Source organism: Phacochoerus africanus, chromosome 8 (genome assembly GCF_016906955.1).
Source record: "Phacochoerus africanus isolate WHEZ1 chromosome 8, ROS_Pafr_v1, whole genome shotgun sequence".
Classification (NCBI taxonomy): domain Eukaryota; kingdom Metazoa; phylum Chordata; class Mammalia; order Artiodactyla; family Suidae; genus Phacochoerus; species Phacochoerus africanus.
In genome coordinates, this window is record NC_062551.1 from 78586452 (window position 1) to 78604254 (window position 17803).

General features: G+C 40.6%; 1 protein-coding gene across 7 annotated transcripts in view; it reads right to left on the bottom strand.

The window, feature by feature from the left end:
- HP1BP3 (heterochromatin protein 1 binding protein 3) overlaps positions 1-17803 on the bottom strand; it is a 32921-nt gene extending 15118 nt beyond the window's left edge. For 2 of the 7 annotated variants that reach the window (XM_047792273.1, XM_047792278.1), the window contains exons 1-8: positions 17676-17803; positions 11707-11902; positions 11174-11273; positions 8012-8165; positions 6540-6699; positions 3773-3916; positions 1787-1867; positions 795-949 (exon numbers count right to left, since the gene is read on the bottom strand). In XM_047792273.1, coding sequence (XP_047648229.1) covers positions 795-949; positions 1787-1867; positions 3773-3916; positions 6540-6699; positions 8012-8165; positions 11174-11273; positions 11707-11802 — 890 coding nt within the window. In that variant the 5' untranslated portion in view covers positions 11803-11902; positions 17676-17803. Of the gene's footprint in view, positions 1-794; positions 950-1786; positions 1868-3772; positions 3917-6539; positions 6700-8011; positions 8166-11173; positions 11274-11706; positions 11903-12012; positions 12721-17109; positions 17253-17675 lie in introns of those variants that run through there. The other 5 variants (XM_047792275.1, XM_047792272.1, XM_047792274.1 and 2 more) reach the window with 5 other exon arrangements.

Below are 17803 nucleotides of genomic sequence, written 5' to 3' on the forward strand. Positions count from 1 at the left end.
TGTGCTTTCTGTTTTCATAGTGCATACCACTATTAGATCAGTACACCTACAAAGGCCTCCTTCATCATGTTACTCAACGGATCAGGTGTCAGATCTTAATGCCTCCACCCAGCATCAAAGCCTTCCATGGCCAGTTCTCACCCCTTGTTAGTGTAGATCCAGACACAGGCTTCTTTCAGATCCCCCAAAAGAATGTCAACTCCTCCCTGTGAAATTTTCTCATAAAGTTCTTTTAAGACTGCTTTCCCCACCCTATCATCACATCTAAAGTCTACAGAGTCTTCTAGGAGTGCCCCGTCGTGGTGCAGTGGAAACAAATCCAACTAGAACCATGAGGTTGCAGGTTCGATCCCTGGCCTTGCTCAGTGGGTTAAGGATCCGGCGTTGCCGTGAGCTGTGGTGTAGTTTGCAGACGCGGCTTGGATCCTGTGTTGCTGTGGTTCTGGTGTAGGCCAGCGGCTACAGCTCCGATTAGATCCCTAGCCTGGGAACCTCCATATGCCATGGGAGCGGTCCTAGAAAAGGCAAAAAGACAAAAAAAAATTTTTTTAAAAATAATAAGCAGCTTAGAGGACATAGTTAATGCTGAATATTTGAGTTTCCAAGAGAAATTACATATGAAGGTATGAAAAGGAAAATAGAACCTAAAAAATAAAACCCACAAATAAGGTTTTAATTCTAGCTCAGCTAAAAACAATTCTTAACTAAATATTTAATTTTTGTTTCTCATGAAAGCTGGGCTGAGGAAATAACACAGACATCTGTGTTTTAAAGTCTAGGCCTATGGCTCATACCTGATGTCCACTCTAAGTTTAGGATAATACTGAGACACATATTTCCTGATGAGACTGTAGGAAGCTTCTTTAGGTTCACAAAGGCGGGTAAAGGCCAGTGGGAGGATATCTTCCAATTTTACTTGTGGTTCTGGATTCACTGCAGAGCTCCTGTTCTGAAATGTAATTATCAAAAATTATCATCATTTCAGGATACTGAGCTTTCTGTTCAGTTGCTTCTATATTCAACTCAAGGGCTTTCCTAAGCTGATTGCCAAATCAACTACAACCAAAAGAAAACCATCCCTTTTTCGCACAAACAAATCACACCACAACTGGTGTAATGTCATTTGTGTGGCAACTTCTTTGAGATAACAATTCTGAATTAGGAGAGTTAAAAATATATTTAAAAACTAAAAGGTTATTAAAGGCCTTAACTCATTCTTAGCCTTCAATAACAAGAATGAAAAGGATCATGCAGCACCAACATCACTGCACAAAAGTTCACTTTGAAAGTTGTCTGAAAGTTTTATAAAGTACAAAAACCTTCATTGCTGTTAAAACAAAGATGCAGCAGAACAGTTAGATTTCAATTACTGACAGAGGAAACACTACATACTTCACTTTGTTACTGTCTACCTTCCATAAATGGAAGAAAAACTGGCTTGAGGCATGGTTTTAGGGTCTAATACTGGGTAAAAATGTATCTGTATGCCTCTTCTAGTTTAAAAGATATTTCAAAAAAGCAGGAAAACTCATGGAGCTACCTGTAGTTCGACACAGGGCAGTTAAGCACACAGGCTCTAGGCTGCAGTGCCTGGAGCTGCACACTGTCCAGTCCACTCACTAACTCACTGAGTGACAACAAGCAAATCAACTCTAACCTTCCCCAGGCCTTCGAAGAATGGCTGCACTGTGCATAGTGCACACAGTGAATAACACATAGTAAACATCGTATTTTTGGTAGTAGTAATTTTATTACAGTGCGAAATCAAACTGTGGTATAGACTTACCTTTCTGTTTCTGGATTTCTGAGGTGTTTTTCTTGATTTTTGGACCACAATAAAACTCCCAGAAGCACCTTTTCCTTTTACCTAAAGTAAATTAACTTCAGTTGCAATAACCAGTATTTTTAAATTATTCTGCCTCATATTAATAACTTTATAGTAGACTAAGCAAATTACAGAGCATGGTGATGCAAGAACTAATGTAAAGTGCTGTTGAACTCTTCAGAGGACAAAACAACAATGGATGAGCTGAAAGATTTCGGATTAAATCCTATTTGAATCTAACTGTTCAACACTGGACAACCTTGTAAACCCTCTGAGCTCTTGTTTCCTCATCTACAAAACTGGGAAAGAATGCTAGTATGCTACCACATTAAATAGACTACTATAAGCTTGCAAAAAAAAAAAAAAAAAAGGAAGGGACACAATCTTTTGGAGAAAATGAGAAAAACGCTATCTTAAAAGAAAGATAGCTCCTTGCCACAAGTTCAGAGCCTAGTTAATCTCAGACCATGTTTCCTACAGTTTGCCCATTATAGACTATTACTTCGTTTGGGAAAGGTAATCTAATGATTTTAGACTCTGCACATGATGGTGTATGTTAAGTCCTTCTGCATATTTAGGCACCGTCACAGAACCTCTCATTAACCTGAGTCCTCCACGCCTTAGTTTACTTACACTACTTGTATACGGCAATCAAACTGAAACACTTTCAGCCTATAAACTTGAAGCATCAAACTGAGGGTCAGCCTGTGAGGCAAAATAGGTCACAAACTATATTTTCATAAAGAAAAACATGAAACTAGCACATAAACTATGCTGACATAGGTTATACTCCATTTAAAGCTATTATAAAATATTGGTAGTAGAAAACTGACAGAACATGGTAAACCAACTATAATGGAAAAAATAAAAATCATTAAAAAAATTAAAAATAAAATACTGGCGTTCCCTTGAGGCACAGTGGGTTAAGAATACGGTGATGTCACTGAAGTGGCTAGGGTTGCTGCTGTGGCAAGGGTTTGATCCTTGGCTTGGCAACTTCCACATGCCACAGGTGAGGCCAAAAAGTAAATAAATAAAGTTATTATTCAATAACGGCTATAGGGAGTTCCCATCATGGCTCAGTGGTTAACGAACCTGACTAGTATCCATGAGGATGCAGGTTTGATCCCTGGCCTCACTCCGTGGGTTAAGGATCTGGCATTGCTGTGAGCTGTGGTGTAGGTCACATGCGTGGCTTGGATCCTGTGTTGCTGTGGCTCTGGTGTAGGCCGGCAGCTGTAGCTCTGATTAGACCCTTCGCCTGGGAACTTCCATATGACATGAGTGTGGCCCTAAAACGCAAAAAAAAAAAAAAAAAGCTATATTCCCTGTGTTGTACAATATATCTTCAAAACTCTAAGTAATGTTTTGAAGTACTAGGATTTATGCCTGAAATCAATATTGGTTTTAGTATTATTCTCAATTTACCCAAGTTTATCTGATGCTCCCTAAAGCTTTTAATAGTTTTAAATACTAATAAAGGTGAACATATTTACAAAGATAATTTATAATAACCACTTTAGCCACTTAAGTTAGGCTTTAAAACTAAGAAACTTAAGACAAGAACAATTATCTTTTCTGCTATTGCATTAATAGGATTCCTCAATCCTGCTTATCATCTTCAGTACTATATAATCCCAAGCACAAGCACCCCCTGAAGAAAAACCAATTAAAAGTACAAACAGCTAGAAAAAAATTTATATACTGTCATATTGCTTTGGTTCTCTAGAATAGTTATCTTATTAAAGACAACTGGCACCAGTGATTTTGAAACCTAGTCTAAGATTATAAAACCAGGTCAAGGGTAAGCATTTCATCATCATGTTAACTTGTTTTAACAAATAAACAAACAAACCCACAAAGCACTAAAAGCCTAGATATTATTTACCAAAGATGGATTTAAAGCCAATACATGTTGAAATGATATTACAAACAAATGTTTAATACCTGTTTAATAACACCTCTATTTAATTCTCTTTTCAGCGCTTGTTTAAGGAGGTAGCCCCTTCTCTCTAGCTCCAGAGAAGGGTACTTGTGGATGATGTATTTTCGAATAGCAACCACAGACGCACCACTCTTCTGGAAGCATGCCTAGGAAACAGATTTATCAAACCATACACATTAATTTAAACTACCTGTGTTTTATGTGTTTTCTGACACATATGTTTTCAAAATAAATGGTTTTGGAAGTGAACTTGATTAACGAACGAAAAAAATGGCAGGGAGAAATGAACAGCATTGCAGGTAACTTCAGTTCATCATGGCTGTGGAGAAAGACAGAATTAACAATATTTCTGCAACAAATTTAAATTGTTCAAAACAGCCAAAGAGAAGATACAACATGTGAACACCATTCTGTGTGTTAATGAAGAACCGCCTTCCATTTTAATTCTATTTTATATTAAGACAGATCTTTAGCATGAAATTAAAGCAGGTATTTCTATTGCTTGTAGGTTCACAGATGTGGCCCATTTTATGGAATGAACTTTGGCACACCAAAACCAATAGTTCTCCACAGGCTTTGTATGAATGTCAGCAGATAATATAAGCAAAAATAATCTGAATAAATGGCATAAAACCGGGTTTACAGATGCAAAGCCTTAAGGGAAGTTGTGCATAAAAATGAGAGTATTCAATTGCAATTTAAAGTCCCCTCCTCCATTTCCATCCGACTTATCTATATTCCATTTGACTGATGCCCATGGAAGACTCAAGCAGGTCATCATGTCACAAAGGCAGCAAATTTTTTTCCCCCCAAATTTTGAGGCACACAGCAGCATTTGTTATTTAGCTAATGGGCTAGTCTTCCAATTTTGTGTAGCCATTGTCTCATACACTGACTACAGGATTTACCCATTATCACTGGATAAAGGCTTGATTAAATATTATTTTATATACCAAAAATAACTCACAGACAGATGGACCAGAAAAGACCATGCAACACAAGTTAATATGGACTGTGTTAATATGGATCACCCACTTCAAGTAAATGTCTCTGACTTATTGTAACCTACTGAAGTTTACTCTTGGTCTTAAAAGAAAATGCAAAGCAAAGAAAATCAAAAAAAGAACACTCTAATGCTACAACAATCCTTTGGCGCCACCAAATTGATAATGAGATGAAAATATATATCAGGACTTCTCTCAGATTCAGAAAATGGTATCAGTGGCCTGAAATTATAATTTGTTAAATGCATGGACTACATATGATATATATACATATATGCACACATGTATATTATATATTTCATTTGTACAAATATGCATAATATTTCAACTATTCTTTAGGCCTATTTATACTGTCCCATCTTTTTGTCTTTTCTAGGGCCGCACTTGCAGCATATGGAGGTTCCCAGGCTAGGAGTCAAATCAGAGCTACAACCGCTGGCCTAAGCCACAGCCACGCCAGATCTGCGACCTACACCATAGCTCACGGCAACGCCGGATCCTTAACCCACTGAGTGAGACCAGGGATTGAACCCGCAACCTCATGGTTCCTAGTTGAATTTGTTAACTGCTGAGCCACGATGGGAACTCCATAGTGTTTATATTTTTGTTCTAGTATTTTTAAAAAATTTAGTCCCTTCTCCATCCTCACGGTAACCTTGCCCCTTCAAACCTAAGCTGAGTGGTCACAAAGTGAAATCCTAGAAGAAAGGCTACACAAAGAAAAGAGATCCACAATAGTCAAGCTACCTAGACCAAGGAAGTCTTCTCAATGAGTTGAGAGTACTCTTGAAGGAGTGCAGAGAGAGGTCAGAAAGCAAACTCTTTTCCAGTTTGTCAGTGCTGTCTAAGAAGCACCACCAGGCTAAGAAGGACCACCAGGCTCTTCCTTCCTACGTACACCACCACTGGTTAAACTTTATCTATAACCTTCTCTCCCCAGTTCTAACTCAGATGCTAGCAATAGGGTCCCTGAAATGAGTGTCTATGGCTTCTGTTTTAACTCCTCTTGTCATCTGCTCATGTGAAATAAACATGGCAAAATTAATCAGAAAAATTTATACAAAAAAAGGGCAAGGTCAGATTAGAAGATAACCTTAAATAAGAAAACAGTACCTAATGATCACACGAGCTAATGAAAGTCAATGAATTATAGTAAAGTTATAAAGCTATGGAAGGAGGACAGTTTTTGCAAGTATTCTAGAATGACTAGGTGATATGAAGCAAAGCAGTAAGGTTTCTAAAAGGGTTTTCTATTGTTTAGGTGTGAAAAATAACCAACTACTAACATGAGACACTAAGTTTTGAAAATGAATCTGAAGATGGTACTCTTTTAAAACAAAAATTTCCTCAATGTTATTCAGTTACCCTGGGTCAGTTAGATCTCAAAAGGGGAAGGACCCTGTTTGCCTTATTCTGTGCTATATCACTAGTACGGCTGCTTGATCAGAGAAGCTAGTCCTCAACTGTTTGTTGAATTAACACGTTCAGCCTTCAAAGAAAAGCTACACTTAAACTGAGTGAAAAAAAATCTAAAGATAAGTTAAAAATACTTGCTATAGTAAATTAGAGTTTTTAAAAAAATTAACAGTGCTCACCAAATGTGATAATATTATAAAAACATAAATCTAGCCATGGCTTTCTTCTATTTAAATCTCTTAGGAAGCAGAGCAAAATCTCTGATGTCTGCACAGGACTATGCCATTTTCAAGTAAGCAAAAGACAAACAGAATAAATCTAAGATGAACTGCTTGAAATAAAAACTTGCCTTAATGGCCTCAGTTAGGATTGCATCCATCTTGGGACGTGGGGAGGAAGCCATCGGTGTTTGTTTCTGGGCCCTGGCTAGCTGGCTGGCAGAAAGGGTAGCCCAGGAAGGTATTGTTTTTTTCACTTTCTTCTCCTTTTCTTTAGACTGATCTTTCTCACTTTAAAACAAAGAATTGTTATTATGCAAGATAAACTCTTCAGAAAGAAGTATAAAGTCAGAAAGAAGAAAAGACCAGAGAGGGATTAAAAAAAATTAATGTTTTAATTCATTTCCAAATTAAAGTTATACATAAAATAAGGAAAATTTTACAAAATAAAATACTTAAAAAAAAACCCCATTAAACTGGGTACTATAAAATGAACTGAAAAGATGTTTTCTCTCAGGTTCAGGAGGAGTCATATAAATTAGCACTGGTATGAAGGGTCAAGTACATAAAGGAAATTTTTAAATGTATTCTAATAACAACTGAAACAGATACAATTTAGTACAGTGCAAAGAGCTCAAGCTCTGAAGTCAGAAAACCCAGGTTTAAGTCTTAGCTCCAACATTTAACAGCTATGTCATCTTAGCAAGTGACCTGGGTCTTAGTCTCTTCAGCTGTAAAACAGTAATATAAAACCAAATACTTTATAAGGTGCAACAAGAAACCATGAGACCATGTTTATAAAAACAATTTTGTGAGCCATAAAGCATTATATATAAATTTTATTCTAAGTAATAATAAGACTCCACACATCTAAAATACAAAATTCCACAGACCCTACATGTATCTATGAAACTGGGATGAAAGATGCCCTCAGGGTTACACCTAGAAGGTAGAGTTCTAAGTTATTCTTTTATTTAAAAAGTAGTACCTAACCATTCTCACCAATTATGAACAGAAAGAATGCTACCATCTGAAAAAAAAAAAAAAGTTTAATTGAAAAAGAATCACTATCACATTGTACAGACTATCGATAGCAGATTACGCTTTCAGATTCTCACAATCACCCTCTAACTGGATACTTCATCAAATATACAGAGTTTTAGGTGACTTTAGCAATGCCTTGATAGAGACCAATGCTTTCTAATGTAAGCATGCACAAGTAACTCACCCTTGACACAGAGGGAAGAATAAAATGGTGAAGTATCTTCCAGATCAGATTTTTATAGTCATGTTTCATTTCTTACTGAAATTATGTCAATGCTTGCAATAGCAGACCCTCCCACAATGAACTCTAAGCACAAGAACACATTTAAAGCCAAAAGGAATGAATTCTGAATTATTCAAACCATTGTTCTGATAACTACTACAAATTCTAATAGGCCATTCTACATTGTAAGCCTATTTCAAAAACAATTCTAAAAAAAGCAAATCCGAATAGCACATATCGAGCAAAAAATCAATGTTATAAAACTTAAAAAGTCTGCTCTATGGTCCTTTTACATACTCTTCCATTATAAGTAGCAAGAAGGCATTAAGTCCTTACTCCTTTTTGGTTTCCTCAGAAGGCTTGTTTTCTTCCTTCTCTTCATTCTCAGGTTCCCCCTTTGGCTGCTCTGCCTCACTAGATGTAGCAGGTGGAGTTTCATTCTCTTGTTCTTCTACAGTGGAGACAGATTCCTCTGAACTTACATCTGGTTCTAAAAAAAGATTAGGTGAGTAGTAACTGCATCAAGTAAATACATTACAGCCAGAGTCAACAAAAGGGTGAAAGTTTCTCTTTAAATAGAAAAGCCCAAGGTGCCAATTAACAGCTGGGTTCTAAAATGAACAAATGACCACGAGTGCAGTTTTCTTCCTTCTATGTCACTCAAATTGCCCATGGGGGGGTCGATGACCCAGACCATTAGGTGAGAAAAGGAGATGGACAGGAAAGTTACACAGAAAGGGAAACTCATTTCAACCCAAATCAAATCTCTTGATTGTTCTACTCTATACCACTGATGAGACTCATTCGTTTCATAATTTAACAGACATAACTTAGTAAGGGAGTAAGTAGTAGAAAATTAACATGTATTTTCTAAGGGAAATGATTGGAACAAGTGCAGAAATATGAGAGGGGATACTAAAGTCTATAGTTGCTTGTCTGTGTCTTTTTTCAGTGGGTCTCTTGGAGCAACCACTATAAAACACAGAACCCCAGGAAATAAATGGTTAAGCAGGGACTTTAAAGGACTTTGGTAGCCAAAATGAGACAAAAAAAAAGCATATGCTTGAAGAGTCTGGTCATTCAAATTATGAGAACACATTACTGGCACAAAGACGACCTCTTTGAGGTGGTCATATAAACATGAGAATTTTTTAAAATGCTACTTCCTTCTTATAGCCAAACCACATACATACAATGCTAAAGGAATTCTAGTTTCTCAACAAACTGAAATTCTAAACCATAAATTTCAGGATAGTCAACTACCATTTGTAAATCATCCTAGATTACACTCTCCAACCAGCTTTGTTTTTTTTTTTAAGGGCCACACCCACGGCATATGGAAGTTTCCATGCTAGGGGTCTAATCAGGGCTATAGCTGCTGGCCTACACCATAGCCACAGCAAGGCAGTCTGCAGGTCTGCAACCTAACCACAGCTCACAGCAACACTAGATCCTTAAACCACTGGGCAAGGCCAGGGATCCAACCCCTGTCCTCATGGATGCTACTCAGGTTTGTTACCGTCTGAGCCACAAGGGGAACTCCCTTTTTTTAAGGGCAGATTTGCATTTAAGTTAAAAAAAAAAAAAAAAAAAAACTCCCATGTATGTTCAGCCAAACTAAATTCAGAGCCAGATATATCTGTATTCAAGTTCAGACTTTATAACCATATAGCTTGATATCTTAGGGCAAGTTCTTTGATATCTCCATGTCTTAGTACCCTTACCTCACAAAAGCTATTATGAGCATCACATAAACTGCTCAGGTTTAGGGGAAATCTGTGGGCCAGGACTTGTACTATGATTCCCATCCTCCTCTGGCCTCTTCTGCTTCTAGAACCGTTTTGCAAACATTAAGGCTACAACTTCATTTTAGCAATGGTAAGTAGTGATATACATGACTACAAGATGTTTTTGTGGGGTTTTTGGCCCCACCTGCAGCATGCAGAAGTTCCTGGGCCAGGGACTGAACCCATGCCACAACAGTGACCTGAGCCACAGCAGTGCCAATGCTGGATCCTCACCTGTTAAGCCATCAGCGAACTCCATTTTTTTTTTTTTTAATCATGATGCATCTATTACTGTTCCTCGCCTCACCCATGTGACCTAACTGGCTGACCTAATTGGTTGTGTAAGAACATCTAGTTAGTCATGTTACTTATTTTTACATCGCCTTATTCTAAAAAAACTGAAAAGCTGAGACTGTTTATTGAGTTCTACTGCAACAACAAGGCTATATGTTTAATTCCACATTATTTTCCCTTGATAGCTTATGGTTCAATAAAGATTCAGTCGCTCAAACATGAATATGTATTACCTGTAAGATACTGTTTCCAACTCATTAAACTATTGTGTCTGCCTTTGTGGATTTATAAAATTTATGAGCATCCAATTATTTCCATGTACAAAACACTATAATGGACAGAGATAAGATAAAAAAACACAACTTGTGAAATATCGGTTGGTCTTGTATAAATTGTTACACCTGAACATGCTAGAATATCCGGAAAACTCATGTTATTAGTGATTCAGTAGCTCCAGCTGGCTGTTAGATAAATGTGGATCATGATGTGCTATCAAGTGGTTAATCTTAGTGCTGGACAAATAACCTATCATAGCACACCAGCACCTATTACTTTTTTAATATGCTAATTCCCATGTCTCCTCACTGCCTTAGGCCACAGTACCCAAACTACTTATGGTATTCATCTGAGGATTCTGAGACAAACTCCAGGCTCAGCTAGAAAAGAGTATATCCTTCGTGCGCCACGGATAAAAGCAACCAGGGTGCATGTATTACTTTATTCATGGTATGTGCTGGTCAGCAAATATTTGGTTATAACAGCCGTGACAGGGACAGCACCATGCGCTCCCTGGCAAACCTGACATAAAAGGCAAGAGAGAAAGGGGGAAAGGACAAGAAAAGAAAGAAAAAGGTCATGAGAAGAATAAGAAAAGCAGTCCCACCTCAAGAAGTGGTGATCAATGCCATAAAGGAGCACGAATGATCCAGGCGGATGGTTCTACCTTTCTCTTGAGTTCCTATGTTCCTGCCTCTGTCTGACCAATCTTCTCGCCTCCAACACCAAAGTTATAAACCACTGTTTTGATCACCCTTTTGTTCCCTTACGGCCTCCTGATGATTTCTATGTGAGCCTTTCACCGCCCATCTTGTAGGCCCAAGCCCTCCATTCCTCCAGAGGATCAGCCCAAGACACTGTACACCCTGAAGCTACTCCTCCACAGTTCCTGTCTTCTCCAGCTATCTTTCTGTTCTGAATTCCAAGAACATGAAATTTTCACCTTCGAAAAAATCTTTAGAGACAAGATGAAATTCTTTCTTTGCCCACATGGTCTGGAAATGATATACCACTTCTCTAAATGTTCTTTCCAAACACTTAGGCATGAAAAAAGAACAACTAAGTTCAAGGGAATTTACAGGAAACTCCAAACTGAAGCAGAAACTTTTGCCTTTTTATGTTGTCTCCTGCTTTACTTTACCTGGTTTTTGTTCCTCCCCTTCAGCGAGCTTGCTCTTGGGAGGAGTCTCCCGGGTAGAATTCACAGCTCTACGAATCGGCATGGTGTTATCTTCTACCTTCTAAGAAAAGAAACAGCCATAATTATACATGTAAAAAAAAACTTCTCTTTTCTCTCTTTCTCAAGGGGCCTAACTGGATTTCAGAAGAATTCTTCAAGTCGACTCCAGGATCTGATGCAAATTACTTTTAACACGTTTTTCGAGATGAAATATGATTTTTAAGAAGTACTTTTCAAAGTATTTCATTTTTGCTAGAGTTCAAATGGAAGCAAGTATTATGCTTGATTTGGAATAAATTTAGAAGGTTGGAGGTTTTCTCAGGAATTTGAGGGGAAAGGAAAGATGAAAAGAACTTTGTATCTACTTGATTTTTTCAGATTTACAACCCAGACTCCCCAAAGTAGAGGAAGGAACAGGTACCAAGAAGGACCCAGCAGGGCCTGAAGTCAGGGACTGATCCAAGAGTGAGCTTCAAGAATGTGTCAGCCCCTACCTCACCTAACTTGTCCGCGTGGATCAGCTGAGCTCCTACTATAAGTGGGAGTGCCTTAGGATGGACGAGGTCACCTTGAGACGTATCAGTCGCCATTTAAAATAATTTCTAGGCCCGAGTACAGGTTACACTCTGAAGCCTCTGCTGTTAATCACAAGGATTTTTCCTAATGGTTTCAGTGTGGTGAAGAATCAACCTAAAGCACAGAAAAGACCTGGAGTGAAGATTAACAGAAAACAAAACTAAACTAAAATGTCTAAATTTAATATACATCCAAAGGGGGAAATTTTTCACTATAAAACTTACAGTTAAGTGACAGATGCCTTCGGCAGTTATCATTCGGAAAGATAAAATCACTATCAAAATATAGACTATGAAAGCAGCGACTAGGACAAATGCACAAGCCACAGCAGCTGTTGCACCTTCCACATGAACAAGGCAACAAGGACAAGAAAGCTCCTAAGGAACCTAACCCCATCCCCTCTGGCTCCTATCAGGATCTTAGAAAGAAAAGAAGAGGGAGACCAGGGAAGAGTTTTAGTTAATGTTTACTCAAAGATCAGTTTACTAAAGAGAGAAAGCTATTGTTAGTGTTTTCAAAGGGGTCAGGAAACTTAACTGTAACCTTAACTCTATCTCCCTCAGAGAAGTAACAGAAGGGCAAAAATACTGAAGAACATGACAGTCTAAGAGCCTCCAGACTCCGAAAAGAAAATTCAGACCATCACCCAAGAGAGTCAGTATGCTTCTAAGACCTTATTTGTCATATAGTTAATGTTAAGCAAAACTAGCACAGAATAAAATTAAATATTCAAAAATAAATCCCATGTAGTCACTCAAATTTAGGTGATCATTAACACCTTCAGCCCCACCCCCATCTCATCTCAGACTCAATGACATTTTATAATAAAACTTCTTCCAAAACATAATATGACCAGTTAAGCATTTAGATCTCTGAACATTAACGAAGAGCTGGGAAAGGGTAGACTAGCTATTCAACTTCTACTTTAAGCTCTAGTCCTGTATAGAAATTTAAGGGCTTTCAATTTGTAGGTAATAGTTTCAAGCTCCAGACAAGGTGCTTTCACATTTACAGGGAAAATCTTTTTATGAGAACACCAAGAGCAGTGCCAAACTTGAGAACTACCAATCAGGTGCAGTGAAAGGCAGCTGAAAGAGTTCAAGACAGTATAATTCTCAAGAGTATATTAGGAATATCCATGAATATTTAAAACTTAACTGTTGCAAAACTGCTTAAAATGCTCATATAGCAATTCACTTTAAGAACTATAAAATAGACATAAAAATAGTTGTTTTCTGATCTGTGAAAAGTTGGGTTTAACGGCATTATTTTGATTTGTGAAAGCTACAATTCTACTTGGGAATAATTTTAATATATAAACCTGTTCACTCATCTAACTAGCACTTACATAGTAACATATTTCCTTGATTAAAAAAAAAAAAAAAGACAACTCTGGAGTTGCCGTCGTGGCGCAGCAGAAATGAATCCAACTAGGAAACACGAGGTTTTGGGTTCAATCCCTGGCCTCGCTCACTAAGTTAAGGATCTGGCATTGCTGTGAGCTGTGGTGTAGGCACAGATGTGGCTCAGATCTGGCATTGCTGTGGCTGTGGCGTAGGCTGGCAGCTGTAGCTCCACTTCAACCCCTAGCCTGGGAATCTCCACATGCTGTGGGTGTGGCCCTAAGAAGCAAAAAAAAAAAAAAAAAAAAAAAAGAAAGGGCAAATGTGATACCTTTTACATGTAAATACCATACAGATGTAAAACTTCATGTTATTCTTGGTAAAGTGATACTGCTAATGAATTCATCTATCTTCCTCCCTCTCTCCCTCTTTTTTTTTGCCTTTTAGGGTCGTATCTGCAGCATATGGAAGTTCCCAGGCTAGGGGTCAAATCAGAGCTGCAGCTGCCAGCCTACACCACAGCCACAGCAACGCAGGATCTTTAACCCACTGAGTGAGGCCAGGGAGCAAACCGGCATCCTCATGGATACTACTAGTCAGGTCCCACTGAACCACAACGGGAACTCCGAATTCACCCTTCTTAACCCAAGATAGTATTACCTAGGTTTAAAAGGGTACTGTGAAGTCAATGAAACTTCGAGGAGTCTTTATTTACAGAGTATCTTTAAAGAATATTTTCCTGGAGTTCCCGTCACGGCTCAGCAGAAACGAATCCGACCAGGAGCCATGAGGTTGTGGGTTTGATCCCTGGCCTCGCTCAGTGGGTTAAGGATCTGGTGTGGCCGTGAGCTGTGGTGTAGGTCACAGATGCGGCTCGGATTTAGCATTGCTGTAGCTGTGGTGTAGGCAGGCGACTGCAGCTCCAATTAGACCCCTAGCCTGGGAACCTCCATATGCCGGGGGTGCGACCCTAGAAAAGACCAAAAAAAAAAAAAGAATAATCTATGATTCCACCCATCATTCTACTCTCTTGATTCTTAAACACGCAGACCTTCCTTTGGTCCTAGCGCTTTGTTCATGAGTTCTCTCATACTGCAACATTCTTTCCCTAGACACTTCAATCAGGTTTCTGTTCAGTGTCCCGTTCTCGGAAAGCCCTCCCCTCCTGATCCTTCCTATTTTTCTTAGATTTCTTTACAGGATTTAATACCACCTGTAATTCAATATATTTCTATTTACTTGTTTTTTCTGTCTCTCCTAATGGAATGTAAACACTACCTGGGCTAGGACTAGTTAGTTCGTCACTGTATTCCCAGTCCCTAGAATGATGCCCAGCAAATAATGGGTGCTGGATAAACACTGAGGGAAAAAAGCTGAAACAATGACTACATCTAATAATACTTATTACTATATTCAGTATGTGTAAAGAACATTTAAAAAATAAAACTAAACTTTAAAATTTAATATAAACATTAAGAAATGTTTGCTTTAGCTCTGAATTTTTTTTTCCCCCCAAAGGCCACACCTGCAGCATATGGAAGTTCCCAGGCTAGGGCTTGAATTGGAGCTGCAGCTGCTGGACTACACCACAGCCACAGCAACCAGGGATCCCAGCCGCATCTGCGACCTACACCACAGCTCACAGCAACACTGGATCCTTAACCCACTGAGAGAGGCCATGGATCAAACCCGAACCTCGTGGATACTAGTCAGGCTCTTAACCTGCTGAAACAAAACACAAATTACTAAATTTCCTTAGTAAAGGTCATGAAACTTGAAGCTTCAGTCTACAACACTTTCTTTATAACAGGTTGGTTAATGAGTTATTTCATAAGTTCACCATTCATTACTGAGGTAACAAAACTATATAGATGGTTAATTAACACTGCCTTAACAACACACGTACCCAGGGAGTCCCTGTCGTGGCTCAGTGGTTAATGAATCTGAATAGGAACCATGAGGTTGCAGGTTCCATCCCTGGCCTTGCTCAATGGGTTAAGGATCCGGCGTTGCCATGAGCTGTGGTGTAGGTCGCAGACTCGGCTCAGATCCCACGTTGCTGTGGCTCTGGCGTAGGCCGGCGACTAGAGCTCCAATTGGACCCCAAGCCTGGGAATCTCCATGTGCCTAGAAAAGGCAAAGAGATTAAAAAAAAAAACAAAAAAAAACAAACCCACCACCACCACATGTACCCATTACTTTAACTTTTGTTGCTGGAGTTCTGAGTGATCAGACTTTTAAGCTGCCATACTTGTTTTCTGGCACGGCTCTAATCTGGCTGGTTTACTACTGTATACTTGGGGCCTAAGAAACATAGCAGGCACGGAATTGGTGCTCAACAAATATTTGTTAAGTGAAAGAATGAAGTAATGAAACTTAATAAGTTTTTCACCAGGATTCTTATATGTGCCCAAATCAATCTCAGTTTACCTGTGGTTTATGTGGTCTTCCTGTGATCATCAATCTGTTTTTGCATTTTAAATTTAATGTCATATGAATAATATAAAGATTTGCTTTTGTCAAGGGAAATGCTAAGTTGTTTAAATGCAAGCAATGGAGAAAAGGTTGTAAAAGTACAAAGTCCATAATTGCTGAGTTTTAATTTACCTTCTCTACATGAAGAGAAAGCACTAGAAAAATAAGCGAAAGTTTAACAATATATTTCAGTTTAATGATATCCTTGAAAACATGCATTTTAGGAAAAATACAATTATTTCATATTTTACCATAAAATGTCTGCAATATAATGTCATTAGCTATGCGCTGAATACAACAAATTGTTCCCAATCTAATGTCTTTCATTATATTCAGACTTCACTGGTAATGTCACAAAAAGCATGCCTATAATTTGCTGGCAACTTCTTTCACATTTCAATAAACCAAGTAATTCAGTATTACTTAATTAGTGTCTGTCTTGGGCATAGACGCTAAGGACACTACAGGAATCCTCACAAGATAAGCATAACCTAACTGGCTGAAGAGTTAGGATTTTCATCTAAACACGAATAAGAGTTCAGGACACTTGCTCCAACTTGCCGTCTTCAATCTTCCAATTAAGCTTAGAGAGAAAGCCAACAATATCCTCTAAAATATTACTTCTGCTTTGAAATACGTTACACTAGACTTTTGGAAAGAGCAATAAAAACTTTAAAAGCTCTGAACAGGTTTATGCCTTTCCAGATGAAACAAATCTATCTTCCAAAATTAAACTAGTCACGTCTAACTTCACTCTAAGACAAGCCGGCTTGTCAGTAAAGTCCCAGGCGAATTCCTGGATATATTTCTAACTAATTTTCATTTTTCAATGTAACGAAAAGTCAGGAAGCATAAGAAACCACAGAGAGAAAATGTCTATGCGGAGAGGGCGGTAAGGTTCACCTTGCGCAGTCCTTTGTGCAGGGGAGCGCACACCCTCAAAAAAGTTGTGACTCGTTCTCCATCACAGTAGTCAATTCGGTATCAAAACTCAGAAACCGGGCTCTCACTCGACCACTCCTGCCTCCATCTCTATACAAACGCTCCTAGTCACAAGTTGGACTTTGTTAACTAGAACCACACCGTCTAAGGAGCGGTGAGCAACAAGCTCTAGGAAAGCCATAAGGGAAAACGAAAGCTTAGGCCCGCGTCGCAGCGGCAGCGGCAGCGGCAGCGGCAGCAACAGCAAAAGGCTTTTCAGGGACGCCAACAGCTGACAGCGCGCCCAGACCGCCGAGAGACTGGGCAAAGACCAGCAGAGACAAAGGCAGGGAGCGGCCGGTGTGCTGCGCGAGCACAAGGCGGGGGAGAGCGGAGCTAAGATGAAGACTGCGAGGCCAAGGAGGGCGGGCTCAGCGGCGGCGGACACCGAGGACACCGGCTGACAGCTCGGGCTCACGCTGCGGAAGGCACGCTGGGAGGCCCACGCCGCGATTCGGGCAGCGCCCGCCCGCGCGAGCCAAGAAGTGGCGGACCGTGGGCACCAACGCCCCGCGCACTCACCGCTGGGAGCTCCGTAATGGCGGCGGCGGCGGCGGCAGGGGCGGAGAACCCGGGGGGGCGGGACCGCCGCAGCCAGTCACCGCCGCCGGCATCTTTCGAACCGGCCCGGAAAACCGCCGAGGGAGTGGGGTGAAGGGGAGGGCGGGGGCGGACGTCGGGGGGGGGTCCACCGCGGGGCTCCGGAGCATGCGCAAACTCTCAGCCAATCGGAGCGGGCGAGAGGACGCCAGCGCAGGCGCACTGGGACGCAGGGCCCTCGATCAGGGAAGAGCTCCCCCACCTTCCCCTAGTCCAAACAAAACAAGGGCGGGAGCGCGCGTGCCAGAGGGCCCCGGAGGAGGCTTCAGCTCAAGGGGCAGGGGGCTAGGTCGCAGGGGGGGAGGGGTTGGGGGGGGCGGAGCGGCCGGGGAAGGCAGACAAAAGGCGCCACCTCCAGGGACGCGGGCGCCCCGCCCCCTCCGCTCAGGGAGCGGCGGCGGCGCCCGGGGCAAGCGTCCTCTGCCACTCGCCTTCGGGTCTAGCCGACCCGCGCCCACTCCCCGTCCGCCTGTTCCGTACTGCGTTACCTCTGCGCTCCCCCCTTCTTGGCGCCCGCGTCCCGCACAGCTTCTCAACGCCGCTGTCGTAGCCGCTCGTCACCACCGCCGCCGCTGTCCTCCAGGCCCAGCCGCCGAGCTCTGCCGCCCCGCCCCCC